Source organism: Anthonomus grandis, chromosome 9, assembly GCF_022605725.1.
Source record: "Anthonomus grandis grandis chromosome 9, icAntGran1.3, whole genome shotgun sequence".
NCBI lineage: Eukaryota > Metazoa > Arthropoda > Insecta > Coleoptera > Curculionidae > Anthonomus > Anthonomus grandis.
The window spans coordinates 9,610,103-9,631,879 of NC_065554.1; the positions used below are offsets into that span (position 1 = coordinate 9,610,103).

Here is a 21,777-nt window from a genome sequence, read left to right on the forward strand (position 1 = left end):
CCAGCTCTTGTTTTACCATTCTTACTGCGAAGCATCCAGAAGATAATTTCCCAGCTAAATGTAAAATATGATCTTCAAACCGAAGGCGACCATCAATGGTAATTCCTAGGAACTTGCAGCACTCTTTATTCTGCAAGAGGGAATTTTCGTTAAACATCAGACCCTGAACGTCGCATTTAAACCCCATAATAGACGTCTTTCTTACATTAAACACGAGCCTGTTGGAAGCACACCGCCCTGATAAAATCTGAAGGTCTTCAAGGATACAAGTCTTAATATAGTCAGAATTTTTATGGCTCCATAGTATGGTGGTATCATCAGCAAACTGAACCACCTTGCCCTGCAGTTTCAATGAACTCAAGTCATCCACATACAGTAAAAATAACAGTGGTCCCAACACTGAACCCTGGAGAACGCCGCATTTTAGGGATCTAGAAGCAGACAAACGCCCAGACACTGAAACCTTCTGAGTACGATTTGATAGATAGGACTCAAGCCATCGCAACGCTACGCCTCTAAAACCATATTTATCGAGCTTAGATAACAGTATTCCATGATCCACACAGTCAAATGCTTTGGATAGATCACAAAACACTGCCACCGATGACTCTCCAGAATTCAAGGACACATAGACGCTCTCCAAAAAGCTAAAAACAGCATCATGAGTCCCTTTACCGGCTTGAAATCCAAACTGATTTGCAGACAAAATGCCATTATGATGTAAAAAGGACAAAATTCTGCTTTTTGCAAGTTTTTCAACTATCTTAGAGAGGGTAGACAAAATAGAAATGGGACGGAAATTACAAGGCTGATCCAAATCTCCACCCTTATGAAGAGGGATAACCACTGCCTCTTTTAAACATGAAGGAAAAATGCCATTATGTAAAGAATTGTTTATGGCAGAAACTAAAGCATTTAAGGCTGAATCAGGCAAAAAGAGTAACAACCTCGAAGATATCCCATCAGCTCCAGATGATTTATGGTTTTTTAGGCGTTTGATTTCATTTTTTACTTCGGTAAGTTCGACAGGATGAAAGAAAAATGAATGCTCAACCGACACTTGTTGAAGATAGTGTAAGGGATCAATGTTACTACGAATGCCCTTGAGCAAGATATTAGGTATATCACAATAATAGTCGTTTAAAATGTCAGGTCTTAACTCCGGTTCTGATACTTTTCTATGGCAATGTCTAAAATCATTAATAATCGACCAACACTCTCTTTGCCTATTTGATGACATATTTAAGCGATCCCTATAATAATTAGATTTTGCTGGTTTAATTGTCTTTCTGTACAGACTATGGTATTTCTGATGATATACAAGGATATTTTTATTTGTGGTATATTTGCACAATTTAGTCAAAAAACGGAGGTTTTTAGCAGAAATTCTAAGGCCTCTTGTAACCCATGGTTTTCGTTTCTTAGTTTTAAGCCTCATTTTAGGAAAGCACTGATTGATCTTATCACACAGAACTTGAAAAAATAAAGTAAGTGGGTCAGAAGCCGTTTCAAGTGCATTCCAATTTACCGAAGCTGTAGCGGCAGAAAAAGCATTGAAATTTCTCCTGCTGAAAATTCTTCCCATATAATGAGATGAAGATGATACAGTATTATATGGCATTTTAGCAAGAATAGCTTCATGGTCGGAAATACCAGATGGGAGTACTGTGCATAAAACGTCATCAAAATTTGTACAGAAATAGTCAATTGTAGTTGCAGATGAAGAAGTTATTCGTGTGGGAGAAAGAACGTGCATTTTCAAGTCTTAAGAATTTAAAATACTTAAAAGAGAAGTACGTGGCAAGGTTTCATCAGTGTAGTTGATATTAAAGTCACCAGCCAATATAACCTTAGAGTGTAGGGACAACTGGGATAAAATAGAATCAAGTTTGTCCAGAAACATAGCAACCTGTAGGTGGCCTATAAACACAAAGAATATATAAATTAAAACGCTTACAAAAAGAAAGAGAGAATTCAAAAACATTCTCTAACAGAAGATTATCATACTTATCAATATTAAAAAAAATCGTTTCAATTGTTTGCCTAGCCAAGATCATGGTTCCTCCATGTATAGATTGTTGACGACAAAAATTTGATATAGGAAGATAATCAGATATTAAAAAACATTCACTAGGCCTCAACCAGTGCTCAGTCAGAAGTACAATATCAGGAAAATTACATGTGTCCAGCAAAAGATGAAGCTCATCCATCTTGTTTCTTAGGCATTGTATATTAAGAATAAAGATACTTAAGTTTTTCGAAGAGCTAATTTCAATTTTACTAGTAGAATATGAACATGAATGAGATTCAACTTTCGTGGACATGTCTATAAAAAAGAAGAATCCAATTCACGATCAGTAACTGGTTCAGACTCATTCATTTGATGATTCAAAGACAATTTATTCGATGAAATATTAATTTTAAAATATTTGAAAATATGTGCATGTAATAATGATGCCAAGTCTGAACCAAAGTTACTGGCGTGATTAGACTCCAAAATCCCACACAGATTAATATTATTCTCATGAAAAGTACGATAAAGGGTCTTATTACTATTATAGATAACATTATGGTTTAAATAAGTATAAGGGCTTGTCATCACTAAAGTGTTTGTATCAACATGATTTTGAATTAAATTTTTTAAAACATCAGATGAAGAACAAATTCCATTTAACATTACTATTAAAAAATCTTATTTCGTAAAATCCTTAACTAAATTTGATGCTGTCCTAATCACGAGGAGTTCCTTAAAACTCCTCGATGTTTTCTTTAGTGCGTTATATTATAACAGTGTTTGTTAGAGCAGTATCGTTGAGCTTTCGATAAAATTGCGTTGAAAAAGTAAATTATCTTGTTTCCTTTTAGTGCTGGATTTATACCTTCTTAAGCGACTTGAAAAAATAGAAAACTTCTGTTTAAGGGTGTCTAAACATTGTGCCGGAGTACAGTTTTCTGGGTCCTGGTGTGTGTTGCTGGATCTGATGCATTATTTCCTTTAATATTTCTTGTACTTTTCTGGTTCTAATAGTTTCGATGTATTCCTTAAACCGGCCAATGTTTTTCCTAATATCTTCAATTTTTTTTAATAGTCTCGTTCCGAGTAGTCAGTCTTTCATTACGTGTAATACTTTGCTGGTTATTTATTATTTTTAATCCCAAAGTTTGAATAACAGCGGTAGCCTCACAGTAGATTAGTAGATGAAGCTATTGAAGCGTCGTAGCTGTAACTCAATCACGTTCATATTTAGATATTTTTTGCAGAATTCAACATGTAGCTGTTGTCTGTAGCCAATCATCTGTATCTTCGGACCTGTTATCTTAAAGAAAATGCGCATTATAGATTCATTCATGGTCACTGTCTATTTTAAGCGCTGAGTTTGCTGCGCAACAGCTTCAACAGGTTGGGTCCTGGTTGTTATTTGATGACCTTGTGCAACTTGGAGTTGTGGTATAGCTGTGGTTTCTTGTATGACAGGATTCCGCCTCCTCAGCACCCTGCCACCGATGGTTCGCATGCTATCATGTCCAGCGCAGGCTCCAGACATGCCCTGGTGATCGTCAGGCAGCAACCTTTCTCCGAGACTTCGGTTATTCTCCATTTTCATGGGTGTGTGTCACCATTTAACCCTGGCGCCTCAGGTTGTCTCTTTAGTCGCCTTTTATGACAGGGGGACTGGGGAACTATTCTTTGACCCCTGTACCTCACGGGGATTATTAATATTATCATTACTAAAAACCAACAAAAAAACAAATCATCAGCAACAAATTAAACTGTGATGCTTAGCCAATTAAACCAAAAAGGTATACAGATAAGATCAACAAATTTTTAAAAACTTATATAAAACAAGTATAAATAAAGATTTTATGCTAATATTTTTTAAATATTTCCTGTTGCTAGTAAGTAAACGATTCCTAATATTTATTTTCAATATCAAAAGGCTTATTATTTTAATACCGTTACTGACACCGACATATCTATAAAGTGAACTTTTTATTTAATCAAGATAATCATGACTCATAAAAATTTCGCGGAATTAGTATGTGATAAAACATTTGCAGTAAATCTAAATATTTGAGAAGGTCAAGTTCATGCAGTATTTAGTATTAAAAGTATAAAATAGTGTGTATATATATTCAATTTAAGAAAGTTTATGTAAAAAGATACGGGTACTAAGGAGGTTATCATTTCTCATGTGGGAGGCCGAAAAAAAAACAAACGTGCGGTCCGGTCCGGTTTTTAGCCTTGAGAACGATGTATACGATTACTTTTGCATAGAAATTTTAGTTTAAACATGTGTTATGAGACAGATGACTTAATTGAAAACTGATACCACAAATTATCTAGTAATTTTTTTTAAAAAAATATTTTTTAATAGATAATGTTATCAGTTTTGGATGCATTTAAACAAACACTTTAATTTACCATATTGACTAGTTCGTGTCGTAATTCGAAAGAAATCAAAGAAGAAACAGATCAAAATTACGGGTTTTTACAAATCACTCTGTAAGTATACCCAGTTAGCAAAGGTTCGTCATATTTGTGAAAGCTGGCTGAGCGATTCTGAGGTATATAACTATATCATATAAGTATATAACTGATACCAATTTTAAACTTTTTATCCCCTGATCATGGACACCGCTGTGTCCGAAACGAAACATGTCGAGAATTATACAGACTGATGTTAAATAAATAAGTGAAGGGAGACTGTAGGATTTTACTTTTACCTTACAAATTATTTGTAAAAAATAATTTGTAAACGTAGTAAAAGTGGGGACGTGGCTGTCTAGTTATGACAGATTTTCTAAAGCTCTTTAGTTTTTGCTGACATTGATTTTTCTGATTATTTAGAGTCTTTATTTAGAGTAGTTTACTTATTAAGGTAAATATAGGCAAATAAATTTTTCTTATTGGAACAGTCTACAGGACACCAAGATCAGATTTAGGGCATTATGTTGAATGTTTTGATGACATATTATCATATTCATGTCCACAGTATGAGAATATTATTATCATGGGTGATGTTAATCTTGAATAATTTTTTCTTGATTATTTTACAGCTTATGATTTGACTCAGTTAAAAAATAGGCCTAATCGTATTACTGGTATTGCACAAACACTAATCGACATTATCTTAATAAACCCTCAAATGTTACAAGTACAGCAGTACTTAATGCTGATTTAATTAGAGACCATAAAACTATATTCTGTAGTTGAAATTGCGGCACAGAATAAGGAGATAAAAACTAAGTTATACCGTAATTTTACACATTTCAATAAAAATAATTTTTCTAACTGAATAAAATTTTTTGGAATAATGGGTACTATATCAATAATCTAGACCAAAAAATTCAGTATCTACAAGTATTATTTCCTCAGTATTTAATAAACATGCACCCTTTAAGACTTCAAAAATTTCTAAGCCCTATACCTCGTAGATAACTGCAAATGTGCAGTTTTTATAAAAGAAAAAATAAAGACATTGTGCGCATTTTATAGATAGATGCGTATATGTTATGGTGGGATTGATTAGGCGAGAAAATAAAAATTATCTGCAATTTCATCAGAACATTAGAGATGGTAAACCGTTATAGAGAGCTATTATGCAATAGATAGAGGTGATTCCACGGTACTTAAAATGCTTGACTTTTTCAAAGCATTTGACATCTTGGATCATCATTTGCTTTTAGGAAAGTTGGCTTGTTATGTTGTTTGGTGATAGTGTTTCTCAAATGTTTTTTAGATCCTACTTATCCAACAGACGGCAAATAGTGATCTCGGAAGATTAGACTTTCTCATATACCAAATATACAATATCTGGAGTACCTCAGGGACCGGTCTTATTTCTAATGTATGTTTCTGATTTGTTTAAAGTTGTAAAATACTGCCAGATCCAGGGGTTGCAAGTGATACGTAAATTTTCCATTCTTTTAAGGCTGAATCTGTGTTAGAGGCATCTATTAAAATAAATGACGATCTTTCTAGAATTTCCTTCTTTTCCTTCTAAAATAATTTAAAACTCAACCCTTCAAATTGTTGCGTTATGTGCTTTACTTCTAAGAACAAAAAAGATTTGCATTGATGGTTTAAAGCTTTTTGTGGGAAGTAATCAGCCAAGTTTGGCTGAATCTGCAAAGAATCTTGAAATATCGTTAAAAAGTCATACTATGCTGAAATCTAATTTATTTTAAATAAGGAAAAACTGTATGAGTCTTTAATATTACTTATTGTGCTATTATGTTACTGCAATATTGTTTATTTTCTACGTTTAGTGGAAATTACAGCGTACCCTTTGCAAAAGCTGCACAATCAATACTGCAGATTTACTTATAGCCTGAAAAAGTATGATAGAGTCCCTGTAAGGATATGTAAATTTGTATAGCTGCACGTAAAAAATCTATTCTCTTTGCAATTGGCGGTTTTTATGCATAGACTGGTAGCTACGTCTTCTCCTCTCTACCTCCGCGAAAAACTTACCTTTTGGAAGAATTTACATGATGCAAAGGTAAGATTTATAAACAAGTTGTTAGTTTCTAAAATAGTCGTCGCGGCGAACAGAGAGAGTTATGAAAGTGCATGAATAAAGGTCGGGACACACATATCTATTTTTTATTTCTCTACGAACAATTACAACATACAAATATATAACCTAGTCGTAATAACACCACACCACGCGCGAGCAGTCACATCGCACGAAGCCCGCACCGTGTGGAAGTAGTTTTGTTTTAATTTTAACGGGCATGGTGCGAACTCCGCAGACATAATATAACCAAAAAATTAATATAAAAAGACTTAGTGAAGAAGTTAGGGACTATCCTGCATTATATAATATAAAAAATGAAAAGTACAGAAATACGGAATTTAAGGGTAGGGTGTAGAAGAAGATTTCTGAGGAGTTTGGAGTAAAATTTAAAAAATAAAATTTGCACACTCTGTAGCTAAAAAGGAATCGTAGTGGTACGCTCTAATGGACAATTATGAAATCAATTTCGAAGTACCCTTTAAAAAAGAAAGGCAATCTCTGAGCAAGCCGCTATGTCTAATCGAAAATATAAGTATGACGATATTTTGGAGTTTTTGATACCCCAAATTATAGAACGGAAGAGTCTTTTTCATGGGGAGAACAGTGAAGTGGAGATCGATATCGAAGATGTTGAGACTCAGGATGATATCCGATAAAGATTACAGATTACACGGCACTACAAAATGTGTAGGATAATTTTTAAGATTATTAGAAGTATTATAAGTACCTAATGTTTAATAGAATTAGTGTTTTCAAAATAAAGACGTTACATACTTTTTTTTTGCTTATTCTTGATAATTCCTATGTTTAAGGTACTTATGCTATAATATGTATAAATAATAATACATATTATACCATAAAGTACCTTAAACATACAGCCAGCCGTTCTTTTAGTGGTATTGATAGCCTCCAAAATGTGTCCTTCCTTAATTTTTTCTGCACTTTCGTCAGCAGTATATGGAATGTAGATCTAGACATTATAAAATATGTATAGAATTTGATTTTATCATCCATTAGATGAGGAAACAATGTTCCCTTCTACTTTTCTTGTGTTCCAAGTACTATGGATCCATGTTCTCGTCCGTTTCTGTGCAATTTTTTCTTTATCTTCTTCATTTAACGCTATAGCTACTAGTGCTAAACTCCTAGTGCTAAACTTTCAGAGCATTCCAGAGCACTTGTGGCTATGGAAAGTGAAAACAAACTGACCACTTTGCGCAATAATAAACGATTGAACACCGCCGAGCCGCATTGAGGGCTTGGCGCGACTATGTGTGTCCCGACCTTGATCCGTATTTCGATCCATCAATTCCTGCCCGGGTTAGGCTAGCGGAGTTTGCTTGTATTTTGATCTGACTAATATACTAAAACAATAAAAATACTAAAACAATACATTTTTACAACATATCTTTTATATATATTTTTTATGAAGCCAGAAAGATAAGTTCATAAATAAAATTAAAGAGTAATAGCGGCAGACAAAACGTTATTGTTAACTTAGAATACCTTTATATTTTCGACGTCAGATAAACAGGTAGTTTTGTTTTAAAATAGAAGGCTCTTGGTAAAGAGTTTTTTCTACATGTGATAGGATGATCTAAGAGTAAAGCCTAACTATTGCTTAATTCCTACCAAGACTTACATTTTGGAATATATTATTTCAAATGCTTAATTTATGCTATTTTAAATACAGGTAGCTAATATAGATTATAAAAATAACCAGAGATGAAAAATTGGTAAACGTAAAAAATCCAGACATATAAAACACATTTACAGCTAAATTTATATTACTATATTGCATAAATTAATTATAAGTACCATAAAAATTAATCACTATCAAAATCAAAAGCTCATTGCATCCATAGTCCACATTCGCTGCCCTTTTCCCATTTTCAGCAATAACATTATTTAAAGCTTCGTCAAATAGGTCTAAGTCTAAGATCAGAAAAATAAAATATAGCATTTTTCCTTCCGACTTCATGTTTTATCTGGGCCCATATCAGCTTTATCGGCTTAAGCTCGCAATGGTAAAGAGGAAATCTTAAAATCTAAACAGTGGATTTTGCATCTTCATCAACCACATAATTGTCGTGTTTGTTCAGCTTTTACCATTTCCTGTTCTTACCGAATGTTTTTGCTATCTAACTAACTTTAAATATCGACCTTCTTGGTAGCACTTGTGTGAATTTTTACAAGCTCTCTGCTGTGGCATGAGGCATTATCTAAAATCTTTCTTCAAAAATATCTCCATTCATTTCGTTATTGTAGGTCTCAGTTTTTTTGATTAAAATTCTATTAAGCCTTGCTGAACAGAATCCTTGTCGAAATTGATATGGAGGACTAAGAGGCCTTGTCCTGATGGGGTTGTCAAGCGAGTAGATAATCCTTTAACAAAGACATTTCTTGAAGTAGTTGCGGTGGTATCTTTCCACACTTGTTCAACCATATTGCAAGGAACATCAGCCATACTATATTTCAAAATAATTCTTCCCAAATCAATAACAATTATCTACAAAATTATGAACTGAAATAATAACCCATTCCGCTCGACTAAGGATTTAAGATTCCCAGGCCAAAAGTTACCGCCATATGCGCATAAAGCGGGCATCAGCGTACAATTTTGTACTATATAGCGCAACGACTATATAGTACAAAATTACAGGCATTTTCAATAATTAATAAGATAAAAAAATGACATTTTATTTCTCGGCAAGCCCTTTCAAAAGATGTATACAAGGGGGGTTCAAGAGGTTGAAGATATAGTGATAGCATTTATGTATAAATAAGCCCCCCTAAAATCAACAGTATATGGATCCATGATTTTAAATTTTTACATTCAAGTTTTTTGTTAGAACATACATGTCTCATCAAAAAAAAATGGGTTTACTTTCCTCCCTTACTTTTCAGTATTTTATGCAAATATTGCTTTCCTCAAAGATCCCAAGCGCCTAAAAAACATAAATGACAGACCCAAACACAGCATCATGTTATTGTTAAAATGAGGATTTAAAATATTTTAAAAAAATGATTACCAAAAATCCAAGAGATTCCCTTCTACACACGCAAGTAATATAGCCCCAAATATTTGAATGAAAATTTATCACATACTAAGTGGTAGAACGTACTAAATAGAATTGAATCCTTGTTCTATATATTCTATTCTTGTATACACGCCCAACCAATTAAGATCTTGAGCGCAGAAATAAATGTTTTACCTTGCAATCAGAATTTAACAAGGGAATATTCCATGTCTCCCATATTCTTTACTAATTAGCGAGTTTGGCCAAATTTGAAAAAACGTGGGTCATACTACTTTTCGTCGTTCAATCTTGACTTGATCCTCAAATCAAGTTGAGGTTTTGCATATGAATTTCTCTTTCCTGTTAATGCATAGGTATTTCGGCATTCAAGAAAGGAATTATCTTAATGTAATCACACTTGCAATTCGATATTTGAAGTACTTCATACACGGGTTTATTAGTAAGAAAGAATAAAAACTGTATCCATCGAATATAGCACTTCCCTCGAAATTAACGTAGGTTTGCAAATATTTTATAAGCAAGATAAAAAACCTTATCAATAACTTTATTTATTCAGCAGCTTAATTAATTTTATCAAATGGTACAAACTTATCAAAAACTCTTTTTTTTAAATTAATTTTCCCAAGAATAGCAATCTTAGTTTGTGAAATTACATACTATTTCAAAGAAATTCTTTTATTTTCAGAAGACGGGCTCTAATATATCTGTCTACAATAGAGCTACATAAAAACAATGACCGATTTATGGTATTCAGTAAGTATTAAAAGCAGTAAAGATAAAGTCTTTCCTATTATTATATATTACTTTTTAAATATAAAATGACTACAGTAATTTACAACATGCATCCGAATAACGAAGTTGCTGGCAAAGGTAGTATTGTTCATTTATTTGCCAAGCATTTGGCATCACCACACAGACTACCAGAGGGTGATATTTCTAATTATACTTTCAATTGTCGCCTCGATTTAAATTCGATTGCTCTTGCTTTGCTTGAAAAATGTAAGTCTATCTTGTTTTCCTATTAGGTCGGATGATCAACCTGTCTGTCTGAAATACTTTGTTTGCAGTTTGAGTCGATCTTTGCATCAGCTTGAACATTGGAACGAGCACCTTTTTTTGTTACAGTTTATTTTCGTCAGATACATAAAGAATAAGAAAATAAAATTAATCTAAAATGTTAGCGAAAGCATAGCTCGATTATAGAACTTTAAGAGGCAATTTCTAAGTTACTCTGGTGCTAAAATTAATAAAATAAACAGTTATCATATTAACATATTATACAGTATTAATTCTATTTTTGATATCAATAATTTTCAACCCTTATGATGAAACTCAAATTATTAATCATAACATTAATTTTTTTAATTGTTTTGATTTCACTAATGTCAGAAGTCATATCCTAGCCAATAAGATCCCAGCTCATTCTCCTATATCCCTACTAAAACCATTTCTGGCGCGAAAATCTTTGACCTCTAGGAGTCTTGAAGAACAAGCCTTTGAAGAAGGTTGTTTCTTGGTATTTTTGCCGATTTTACTCCAATGAAAAGTTGAAAACTCACCTTTTGGGTATTTTAGTTTGTGGATACTAAATGCCATACTGCAATAGTGCAGGATTATAAGTGGTGTAGTTAAATCCCAACTTTTTCAAGGTTCTTTGTTTAAGTTTCCAGTTTTGTGTTCCCGAGAAAAAGCCAATTTCATTGGCTTTTTTTTTTATCCCCCGGTATGGTCTTTATCCACTATTATAAGAGGTAGAAATCTCCACTCATCTACCCCAATAACGTCCACAACATCTACATTGACATTCACTGTTAAACCGATCCACCCAGGTCCCCCATCGCAATCATGCAGCCCTTTTGGAGCCAGGTTTGATCAATGTTTGTGACGTATAGTGAACCATGCAGTCAGTAAAACCACCTAACCAGTAAACCAAAGTCCTATCGACATTCATTAGCTTTACTGTAGTATATTAGACTAAATACTAACCTCAAAATTACATTGTTATCACTCTTATTATTAGATTTTACTACCACACCGTTGTTTTGAATAGTTTCATAATAACTAGGTGCATATTAGTTATTTTATTGAAATAGACCGTATAGATCTTGTAAACTGAATAAATAGGCCTATTTCGAAAGTACTCACGCGAACTTTTAGCCCCAAACAACATAATATAAGATTTTAGTCTTCATATAGACACTATATTTAGGAATTGTCTATTCTTCCTTGTGAGATTTTCTTTCAGGTTTATAGGTATAGTGCTTTTAGTAATTTTCTGTTTTCTTGGTGATCGGGATTTTCTTATTTATCTGGGATAAAACAGGTGGCGCTTATATTTTATTTAACTCTTGTTGAATCCACGCCACTCTACCAAAGTGGTTAGTGCTAGTCGGCTTCCCTTTGAGAAGATCCCCTGAGCTGTCTCTATAGTCTATAGTAAGTCTCTCTCCTTCCATTGGTTCCCTTGTACCTATTTTCTAACCCTCACTTCCCATACCTTTACTCTCCCTTTTTCTTTCCTGTTATTACCCATCCGTCCAATCAAATTTCATTTAATCCAGGTAAATAAGATAAAGTTGTAAAGTGTGAATAAAGTGTTGGATGAAATATAATTAAAGCAATATTAAAGTAATACATTTTTATTGATTAATTATAACTAATAATTCTTTGTTTAATTCTTTATTTTTTTTTTATTTTTTTTTTTTTTATTTAACAAACGCCAAATTTTTAGAAGAATTAGCACACAATCTGTTATTTCTAAAATGTTTCGAAAGTTATTTCTGTCAGGGCTTGCTGAGTAATTGTCATAACTAGTTTGAGCTTTGTTCAGGTGATCCTTAAGGCCGGTGGAACATTGGATATGAATTTGTATCTGATGCTGCTAGTACAAATTAAGCGCGCACACTGAATACGTTTTTTTCGGTCAAATAAGGTAGGGGATAAGCAGTGTTTCGGTGATATTGTGTTCTATAAATCAGTTAATAAACTAAATACTATATTGAACCTATACCTTTAAGATAATTTTCTTTTAATTCTGAGACCGCGGAGACGTCCTCGCTATCGAAGAATCGAGTGGGTGCGTGGAATAGGGTTGAAAAGAGATGAATTCGATGACTTTCATCTTATTATGGAAGACTTATCTAATGACCAATTACTGTTTCATAGTTACACACGTATGAAGAAAGAAACTCTTGAATATATTCTGAATATTATCAGACCTTACGTGACTAAAACTGGCGGTATGTTCCGTAATTAGACATTTTTTTTCAATTGTATTTCAAGCCGTCATAGATGCAAACTACAGATTTATTATTATAGATATGAGAGCCTCTAGCAAAGAAAGGAACAGTGGAATATTCTCTGATTCAAATCTCTCCAGACAATTGAAAAATGGTGCTTATCTCATGCGCCCCTATCCCCAAAGAAATGCAGGACCAGAAGAACGCTTAATAAATGCGACAACTTGCCTCGCAGTGTGCCTTTGATATTCTGAGCTGTAAATGGAGATTATTATTAAAATTAAAGTAAAACTCGATCGTACTGACATCATAAGAAAATGTATATATATTTACTTCATAATATTGTCACTTATAAAGAAGGTATTTATGACCTAACTATGGAAACACCACTGCCACAAAATGAAATTAAAAACAGATTTATGACTGCAGGAGAGAATAGAACTACAGAGCCTACAAAAGCTCAAAACATCATGGATGTACCTCAAAATTATTTTTCTCGTAACACTAATTATAATATAAAAAATTAAACTAATATAATCAATTTGATTATTAATAATGTTAATTTATCTGTTAATCATTAATATCCGTGTTAATAACTTTACTTACCTGATATTTCCATTTCATTGGATATTTCTAGCCACGCGTTGCGCTAAATTTCTCGTAAGTGATAACTTGAATCTTTCTGATCCCACAATCGTTTGTAATTGTAAACCAAGTTCATTAGTTTTTCTACATCCATGTCAATACAGTTTATTTCATTAATTTTATAAACGCACGAAAAATCTCAACCAGTTTTGATTATCTTCTGATCTCGGAGCTAGACGTACGGATACGTACGACTAGTTCGGATCCAGTTTATGCGCTATTATAATACTTGAAAAGTTATCATAATATTAAAGATCGTTCGGGCATGTAAGTACGAGTAATTCGCATGAGTAAACTTCGTACGAAAACGCTTTCAGTGTGCGACCGGCCTAAGAGTCACCGGCCTAGTTAATTTAATCTATTTATTTGAAATTTTAGTCTCCTTTGCACCTGATATAACGATTAGCACGGTCTTAAAGCTAGTTAAATGAGTGGTTAGATCTTCGACCAAGATATTTTTCAGTTCTTTAAAAAGGCGCAATTGCCAAATTAGACGAATATGGGAGGTCGTCCAAAATCAGGCATTATAGCGCATTATCGTGTATTAAACAACAACTTCATTTTTTTCATATTCTTGACGAATGCGACAAACCAAACTCAGAAAAACAATGTTCGAGTCCTCAAAGCAGATCAACATTGTCTTCACTTTTCTCTTTTCCAAACTTGATTTTTAATGGACTTTGTTAAAAATATAAATATGTATTATATTGAAAACATCACCACTCACAATGTTATCAAGAAAAATTTTTGCCATACTTAACCTACTTAATAATTTCTTTTGAATGTTAAGTTCTGAGCAATTTTGGTTCTTCAGTTAGCTTGTGTGTACCAGAACAACAAATCTCACAAAAGTACCCTGAACAAAATGGTAATTCCTGCTATTGAATACTGCAATATTGGTCAATACTTTTAGACACAACCAAATACCATATAGTGGCGAGTCGAATTTCTCCATAGCAACGAGTATACTAATTAGGTGTGATTAGACCGCATAGACATAAGGGATAGGGAAGATGTCGTGTGACGTTGCCAATTTACCGGATACAGATATGATCTTCAAAAACACTTTAAATTATATCCGGTAACAAGCAAATATAGTTATTAAATACAAAATAACTTTAAAAATCATGTTATAATCCTTAATTCTTTATTTTTTATGATTGTACAACATTAAATATTAAACTAAAATAAATTTAGAAAAGTTTAGTAGGGAAAGTCTTTTCTTCACAAATGAAATGCCAATTCCAATCTCAGGAGTGATGCATTTCGGCAAGTGTTGTTGCCATCATCAGACTAAAAAGTTACAAAAAGTTACTAATTGTCTTGACACATTCACAAAATATAAACAACAAATATTTTGATGATGGCAAGAACTTGCCGAAATCCATCACTCCTGACATTGAAATTTACATTTTATTTGTAAAGAAAAGACTTCTCCTACTAAACTTTTCTATTTACATTGACTCCACTTCAGAATAGGTTTTTTCCTTAATATTAAAATAAATGGTTGCAATTGAGTTCTCAGCAGCGTTGAAAATATTTATCAAAATTCATTTCGTAGCCGTAGGTTTGATAGCATTACAATAGTTATACAACACCATAGTAAGATGTAGGTAGTGCTACTACTTAGTAGCGGCTATTTTAAAAAAGTTCTTTTTACTTAACAAATCTGAAACCCTTCTCGTACAAATTTACTAAATTATATCTAGATAGTCAACTTCTTTAGCTTGATTTGGATGGTATAGTGTCAAAGTAATTATTGTCTTTAATTTAACACCAAACTGTAACATGGTATTATAAAATATTTAAATTATTATAAACAGAAGTATTCGTAGCCTGTGTTTTTTAATAAGGAATATTGTTCATCTACACGTATTCATCCTTAAAGTCCTATATTCTGCTTTGGTTCCATTTTCCTTTAAACGTATGGTTGCGTTGATATTATACTAAATACATTAAGGCAGTGCAGAAAATATTTTTCCAACCGATCAACTGTTACTAAATTCTAAATAAGTTATTTTAAAACGTCATTATTCAAAGACTTCAACTTTTTAAAGGATTTTAAATAGTTTATATCATTATACCACCTTTTCCAAGAAAATTATTTTAATGAATCAAAATGTTTTGTGTTCACTTTCATTCTGATAATTACCGATTTTATTTCTCTTTTTACCACTCTCCTAAATGATTATTGTTCGGAGTTGTTTGTCTGCCATAAGCTAAAAAGAATCCGTAATGAAAAGAAAAAGCCGTATTAATGTATGAATATTATACTATATGTAAATAAATATTCTCTATACAAATAAAATGCAGGGTGGGCCAATGAAAAGTTTTCATCCAGTATTTTTACGTAATTTATAAAATAAAAAAAGGCTCTTAACGTCAATGTTTGATTCGAGAGAGACCAATAAATTTATAATTTTCAACACTCCAAATTCATCTCCTTCCCGGAGGTGGGCATCAACCCCAAAATCTAAAATAGGAATAGGGGTCGAGTAGCATTTTATTTCAAAGGTCTTTTTATTCCAATTCTATTCTTCAAATTTAAAAGGTCTACTGTTATTTTTCGTAATGTGACAGCTTGTCAAAATTAAATTTAAGTAAGAATAATGAATACGATAAAAATTTACTTAATTATGCTCATAGTCCTATGGTTAGAACCTTTGGTGTGAAGCTCAAATTACGAGACAGTTTTACCACTAACCAAAACTCTTTATTTTAATTTCGATACGTGTTTCGCTAACGATGTAAGCATCTTCGGGAGAAGATTAAAACAAAACTAAAACTACTTACAGTTGTTGTTGTAGTTTTGTCCTATGTATTTTTTATCACAATCGTTGCAATTAATCTCATAGATCCCAGACTTTTCATTGGTCTTTATTTTAACTTTTGGGTTTCCTAAAAGATTTGTAACTTGGCCGAACTTTGATAGACCATTCTTAGACCTAAATCTTTGAAAACTCTATCAAAGCCTCTTATCATAGGATCAATCTCAAGATAGGATCGTATGGTATTCCAACAAAAGTTTGCTTATTTTTTTATTTATTAATCCTCTTCTCCCGAAGATGCTAACATCGTTAGCGAAACACGTGTCGAAATTTAATTATTCTCACCTACCTTTTCACACTCTATGGAAATCTGCTCTTACAAATCTTGAAGAAAGTAAAGATCCAAGGATTTACTAGGCCATTCGATAGGTCCCCTATATCCAATTCAGCGGTCCCTGAATTCCTCAATAAAAAAATCGTTGAAAATGTGCTGCGTAATGGAGTGGTGCACCGTCTTGTTAAAAAAAAAACCATTTTGTTCGGCTAAATTCTTATTTTCCGCGATTACCTCCCTCATTCTCGGAACAATATTTTCTTGGAGCAAACCAATTCCCCAGTCAGGTTGCATGGTAAAAAAAATGGCCCGATTAATTTTTTGCCCAAGATACCAGTCTAGACATACATTTTTTCAAGATATTGAGTGTGGGCTTCTCACACACATGCAGATTTGAATCGCTCCAATAACTACAGTTGTGTCGATTACATAAATTGGCATGTAAAAAAAATGAGCATTCATCCGAAAAACAAACATTGTACAGAAAAATCCCATTCAGCATAAGTCAGTCCCTTGGACGTCCCAATGACGCAAAAATGAGGTATACAGAATAAATCTCTAGGACGGTTACATCTTATAAAATTTTGGGACGTCCTAGGGACGTGCTTTTGGAACAGTATGGGCTACGAATTAGATCATCCCAAGTTGCTCTCATAGGCGTTCTTTGGATAGTACTATAAACCTACCAGGGACTTATTGGCTGTCCAGTGAATGTATATGGAACAACAATATTAGATGTTTTTCGGATATGTATAGGATGTAAAAGGTATGGTAGAAAAACAAAGAGGTATCAATTACTTTTAATTTAATATTATACAGTGACGATTTTTATTTTTCACGTTTTAGCCTTTAAGGGACGTGGCGCAACCACGACATCTCAATCTTTTTGTGTAACTTGTGTAATTTTTAGGTTAAGCATTTATTCCTTTTAAAACAAAAATGATAACTTGCATGGACGTCAGTTTTTATTTTTGATTATAGTTCTTTTACGGAAAGACTTTGCATCTTTAGGCTTTTTAAATATAATTCAGGTACTAATCTTGTAACCTGGTAACCTACTGTGGCACCTTAAAATGAAGCTGAAGTTGAGGGGGTCCAGTCCCAAAGCCTTCAATTTAAAATCGCTTTTGCTTACCGTCGCGACCACAAAACACCGATATAGGGGCGAAATCAAAACTCGCAAAACAAAAGACAGTTATTTATTACAAGAAATTAGTTGCTTCTAGGGGTCTTCCCAAATCTAAAAAGAACATGGAGGATGCAGAACTTATCAGTCACAACAGCGTGCATTGCAATAATAGAGAGAATCGACGACAACAGCGACCTCTCCATGTCATGGAGTAGAACTAAACGGAAACGGCTTAATAAGGCGCCAAATTTTCATTTTATTCTATACTAGCGTGTGCCTAAAATTAGTTGGGAATGCACTGTTCTTAGGGAAACTAGTCGATAAAGATATGTACCGTCAACCGGGGTTATATCGGACGATATTTTTAATTATCTGTCTGTATTTCTTTTATTATACGAAATTTAAGCTAACTAATGCATTCTATACTGAGAACTTGATCTAGTAAACATATGTATTTACATGAAAAAATATTTTAAAAATTGTCACAGTTATATTTATTTCTTTTTTTAAAGTGCGTCCGATATAACCCCGGCTTTGGGGAAATATCGGACGATTCCGTTTGTACATTGAGAAAGTACGCGTAGAGCCTGGTATCCAGTATTAAGGATACAGGGTGATGTAATAAAAATACAAGTAAAAATGGATAAAATGGTGAAAAATGTGGATAAAAAAAGCGAACGTCCTTATTCATAAAATAAAATCTTGTAGGAACGTCAAAAAATAAAACAGAAAAACTTCAAACCTTAGAGAAGAAACGAAAAATAACATTTTGAAAATGCAAGTACTTGATCCCTTAACTCTGTAAGTGCTGACCTTCAAACACGAAAATATGTGGATTTTAGGCCCACTTAAAACACTGTGGACCTGTTGAAGTTTGATCTTGATCTTGTCTTCAACGTCCAGAAAAACAAAGGTATCTTTGTGACCCTTATAGGATCTAAGGCAATTCACATGAATATAAGTTTTTGAAATCTGTTCAATTTGCGCAATGAATTCTTTGGTCGTTCCTTTCTTGGTCCCTTCATTGTACAAAAACTTAACTATAGGGTATAACTGAGAGGTAGATACAGTTGACGTACCATCATTCACTTCGTATAAGTCTCCAAGACCCACCGATTTGCCAGCGGGGACGTTAATCTTCGACTTAAGTTTGGGTCTCGTCGTGGTTTGATCCAAAGGAACAACAATCGCGTTTATCACTTCTGTAAATGACGTTCTCATTGCATCATCTGTGCCTCCTGCTGGTTGTTTCTGAACCCTTTTCAAAACTTATTCTGGATCGAATGGCGGATGCTTGGAAACCCGATCGATTATTCGACATGCTATCCTTTGATTTTCCCAGAAGCTTCTTCAGCAGCAAAGGAAATACAGATTTTGGCACAACTCCTTTATGGTTCCCTTTCCATTCGGTCAAAATTTCTCGCCACCCCCGTTTTAGAGGTGCAAATACTGCAACGTCCAGGGGCTGACACAGGTGTGTTGAATTCTCCGGCAAAAAAAACAAACCGAATATTATTTTCTGTGCAACTTTTGATAATGCGGTAGGAAAGATGGCTTGCCAGGTTGTGTCGCAAATAAGAAACTACCTGCTCTCCTTTCGTAGTAGATAGGGACGGACTGTTTTGAGGAACCAGTCCTCTAAACATGGAGTATCGAACCTTCCACTTAGTGTTCTGTTATATTGCGTGTTTTCGGGACCACTTTCTATCCAGTCTGGGTAGAGGTTCTTACTTTTGTACACAACGTATGGAGGTAAACAAGTGCCATCTCCAGCCGCAGCAAACATAACAGACGTTGACATTTTCGAAAAATCCATTATCCTTCACGCATGCTTCTCTCCATGAGGAATAAAAACTAGTTTTTTACCGGGATCATCTGTTAGGTTTGTTTCATCCATACTAATAATATTTTTAGGTGAAACCCCCTGGATTGTCTCATTCAAGTACTCAAAGTATTCTTTTGTCGTGTCTTCTGTGATTTCAGCATTCACTCATTCAATATTCTTACAAGTACGGAGTGATGAAGTCCTTGTGTCGCCCCATAAAGTGTTCAGTCCAGTCATCACCAGGTCTATTATCGTTAAAACTTTGTATATTTAGGCCCTTACTGTTTAAATAATGGCGCACGAAGTCTTTGATTGCTTGTCTCTCAAAAGGATATTCGAATTTTTCTGCAATAGTCATGGCATTTACTATCCAACGCTCTTCACTCACTGACAAAACTGGAGGCTTCCCGAGTTTGTGAGAATGCTCACCTCTGTAAATATCGTAAAGGGTGCTTTTTAATACCCCGTGCATTTCTGCTGCTTCCTTGAATGAATATTTACCATCTAATACGACCTTCAATACTCTTTCCATGCTTTCCTGGGAATAATTGCGCCGATAAAGCGTTCCCAGCTTATGAAGGTGTTTTCGTGGCATATCCGATATTACCCCTGAAAAAGATATTTTTTCGATTTTATGCGAAAAGGACGCAAAATAAACTTTGAGGTTATGTGGGTCTTTATAAGATTAGAAACAATTATTATTCCATTTGCAGATATAACCCCTGCCATCCGATATAACCCCGGTTAACCGTATGTTCAGTGTTTCAAATTTTTTTAAATTATTTTAATGTTATTTTAATATTATTTTAATAATTTAAATTTTTTGGTTATTTTAATACAGTATAATGCATTTTTTATATTTTTTTAGAAAGCCCTTTTACTTACCTCTTGTAGTATGACCAGCTGTCACAGTACATTAAACACAGCCGTTTTAGACTTGAGGAATATACTCAGAATAAAAAGACCTTTAAAATAAAGTCCTATTCCTATTTAGAAGTTAGAGCGTTGAAAATTATAAATTTGTTAGACCCCATCGAATCAAAAAATCTCGTATAAGAGCGTATTTTTTAATTTTATAAAATACGTAAAAAAACTGTGCTGGAAAGTTTTTATTGGCTCATCCTGTATAATAGATCAATATTGTAAAATAAACTTATATTTTATTTTAGATGTTTAATAAAAATCCACTAAGAGATGCGTCCATGGAGCTTCAGTTAGATTTTCCAGACGTCATAGAACTAAATAAATTTCTTTCGTCTGGCATCCAGAAAATTTACTTCATAGAAACCTGCGACTCGCGACTGGAAATTTTTCGCTTGTTAAACATATTTAAACGCTTGGAGAATAATGGATTTAACTCAGGTAATACGAAGGAAATAATCAGCGGTTATGTCCTCGAATATTGTGGACGGCCTTCTCCACAAAAGAGCTATATTTTGAATTCTGAATCAATGATTTATATATGTTGAAAACAAATGATTTGTTTAAATGCTCAGAAAAATAATTCAAGCAATTTTTGCTAACTTGTATGCGTGCATATCATGATTATTAAAAATTCCTTGAACAGAGGCATGAGTTAAGCATAAGTACATTTTTGCACTTGGGTAAATGAATGAAATGTAAATGAATGGTAAAACGCATGAAAATAGGAAGCATTTATGATGTTGTCTTCATCAAAAGTTACTGGCCTCTGGAACTGTCTTTCCGATAACATTTTTCAGCTATAATAAATACATTTCTATCGTTCATTGGTTGTTTATCACGAAGCATTTCATTGAGCCTTCTACATGTTCTTGCTATTTATTCACATTGTCCATTAAGAATAAAATACTTTATCAAAACTTTATTTGAGTAATTATTCTTGCCATTGTTATTATATATATGTTTTCAAACGAAGCTTTTTACAACGCTCTCTGATCGAAACATACAAATCATGCATTTTCCAACCTATTATTACCTTAACCCGGAAGCGTATTTCCAGACTCCAACCTTAATCAGCTCAGAATCTTCCGATCTCATCCGATCACGAAAATTCACTTTTCCAAACTCGATTTAACGCAAAATGCTTAATTATGTTGATATCTGGACTAATCTGTTTGCATCAGCGTGCATTCCGCTGTAAATATTTCGGCAGTTTTGTTGTAAACAGTGATGCTCCACAAAAAATGTAAGATTATTAACAACATTATAATTAGTGTGTACTATGAACAGTCTTCGCTCAATAGCTCAATATTACGTTTTTGTGGGATACAACTCTTTACCACCAAAGCGTTAA

The 21,777-nt window shown here is 33.5% G+C and overlaps 1 protein-coding gene across 5 annotated transcripts in view; it reads left to right on the forward strand.

Annotated features, from left to right (window-relative positions):
* Nucleotides 1-4,330: 4,330 nt before the first annotated feature.
* LOC126740776 (uncharacterized) overlaps nucleotides 4,331-21,777 on the forward strand; it is a 43,354-nt gene continuing 25,907 nt past the window's right edge. The window contains exons 1-3 of one of the 5 annotated variants that reach the window (XM_050446942.1): nucleotides 4,331-4,566; nucleotides 10,248-10,315; nucleotides 20,672-20,864. In XM_050446942.1, coding sequence (XP_050302899.1) covers nucleotides 10,295-10,315; nucleotides 20,672-20,864 — 214 coding nt within the window. In that variant the 5' untranslated portion in view covers nucleotides 4,331-4,566; nucleotides 10,248-10,294. The remainder of the gene's footprint in view (nucleotides 4,567-10,247; nucleotides 10,316-20,671; nucleotides 20,865-21,777) is intronic. The other 4 variants (XM_050446941.1, XM_050446944.1, XM_050446945.1 and 1 more) reach the window with 4 other exon arrangements.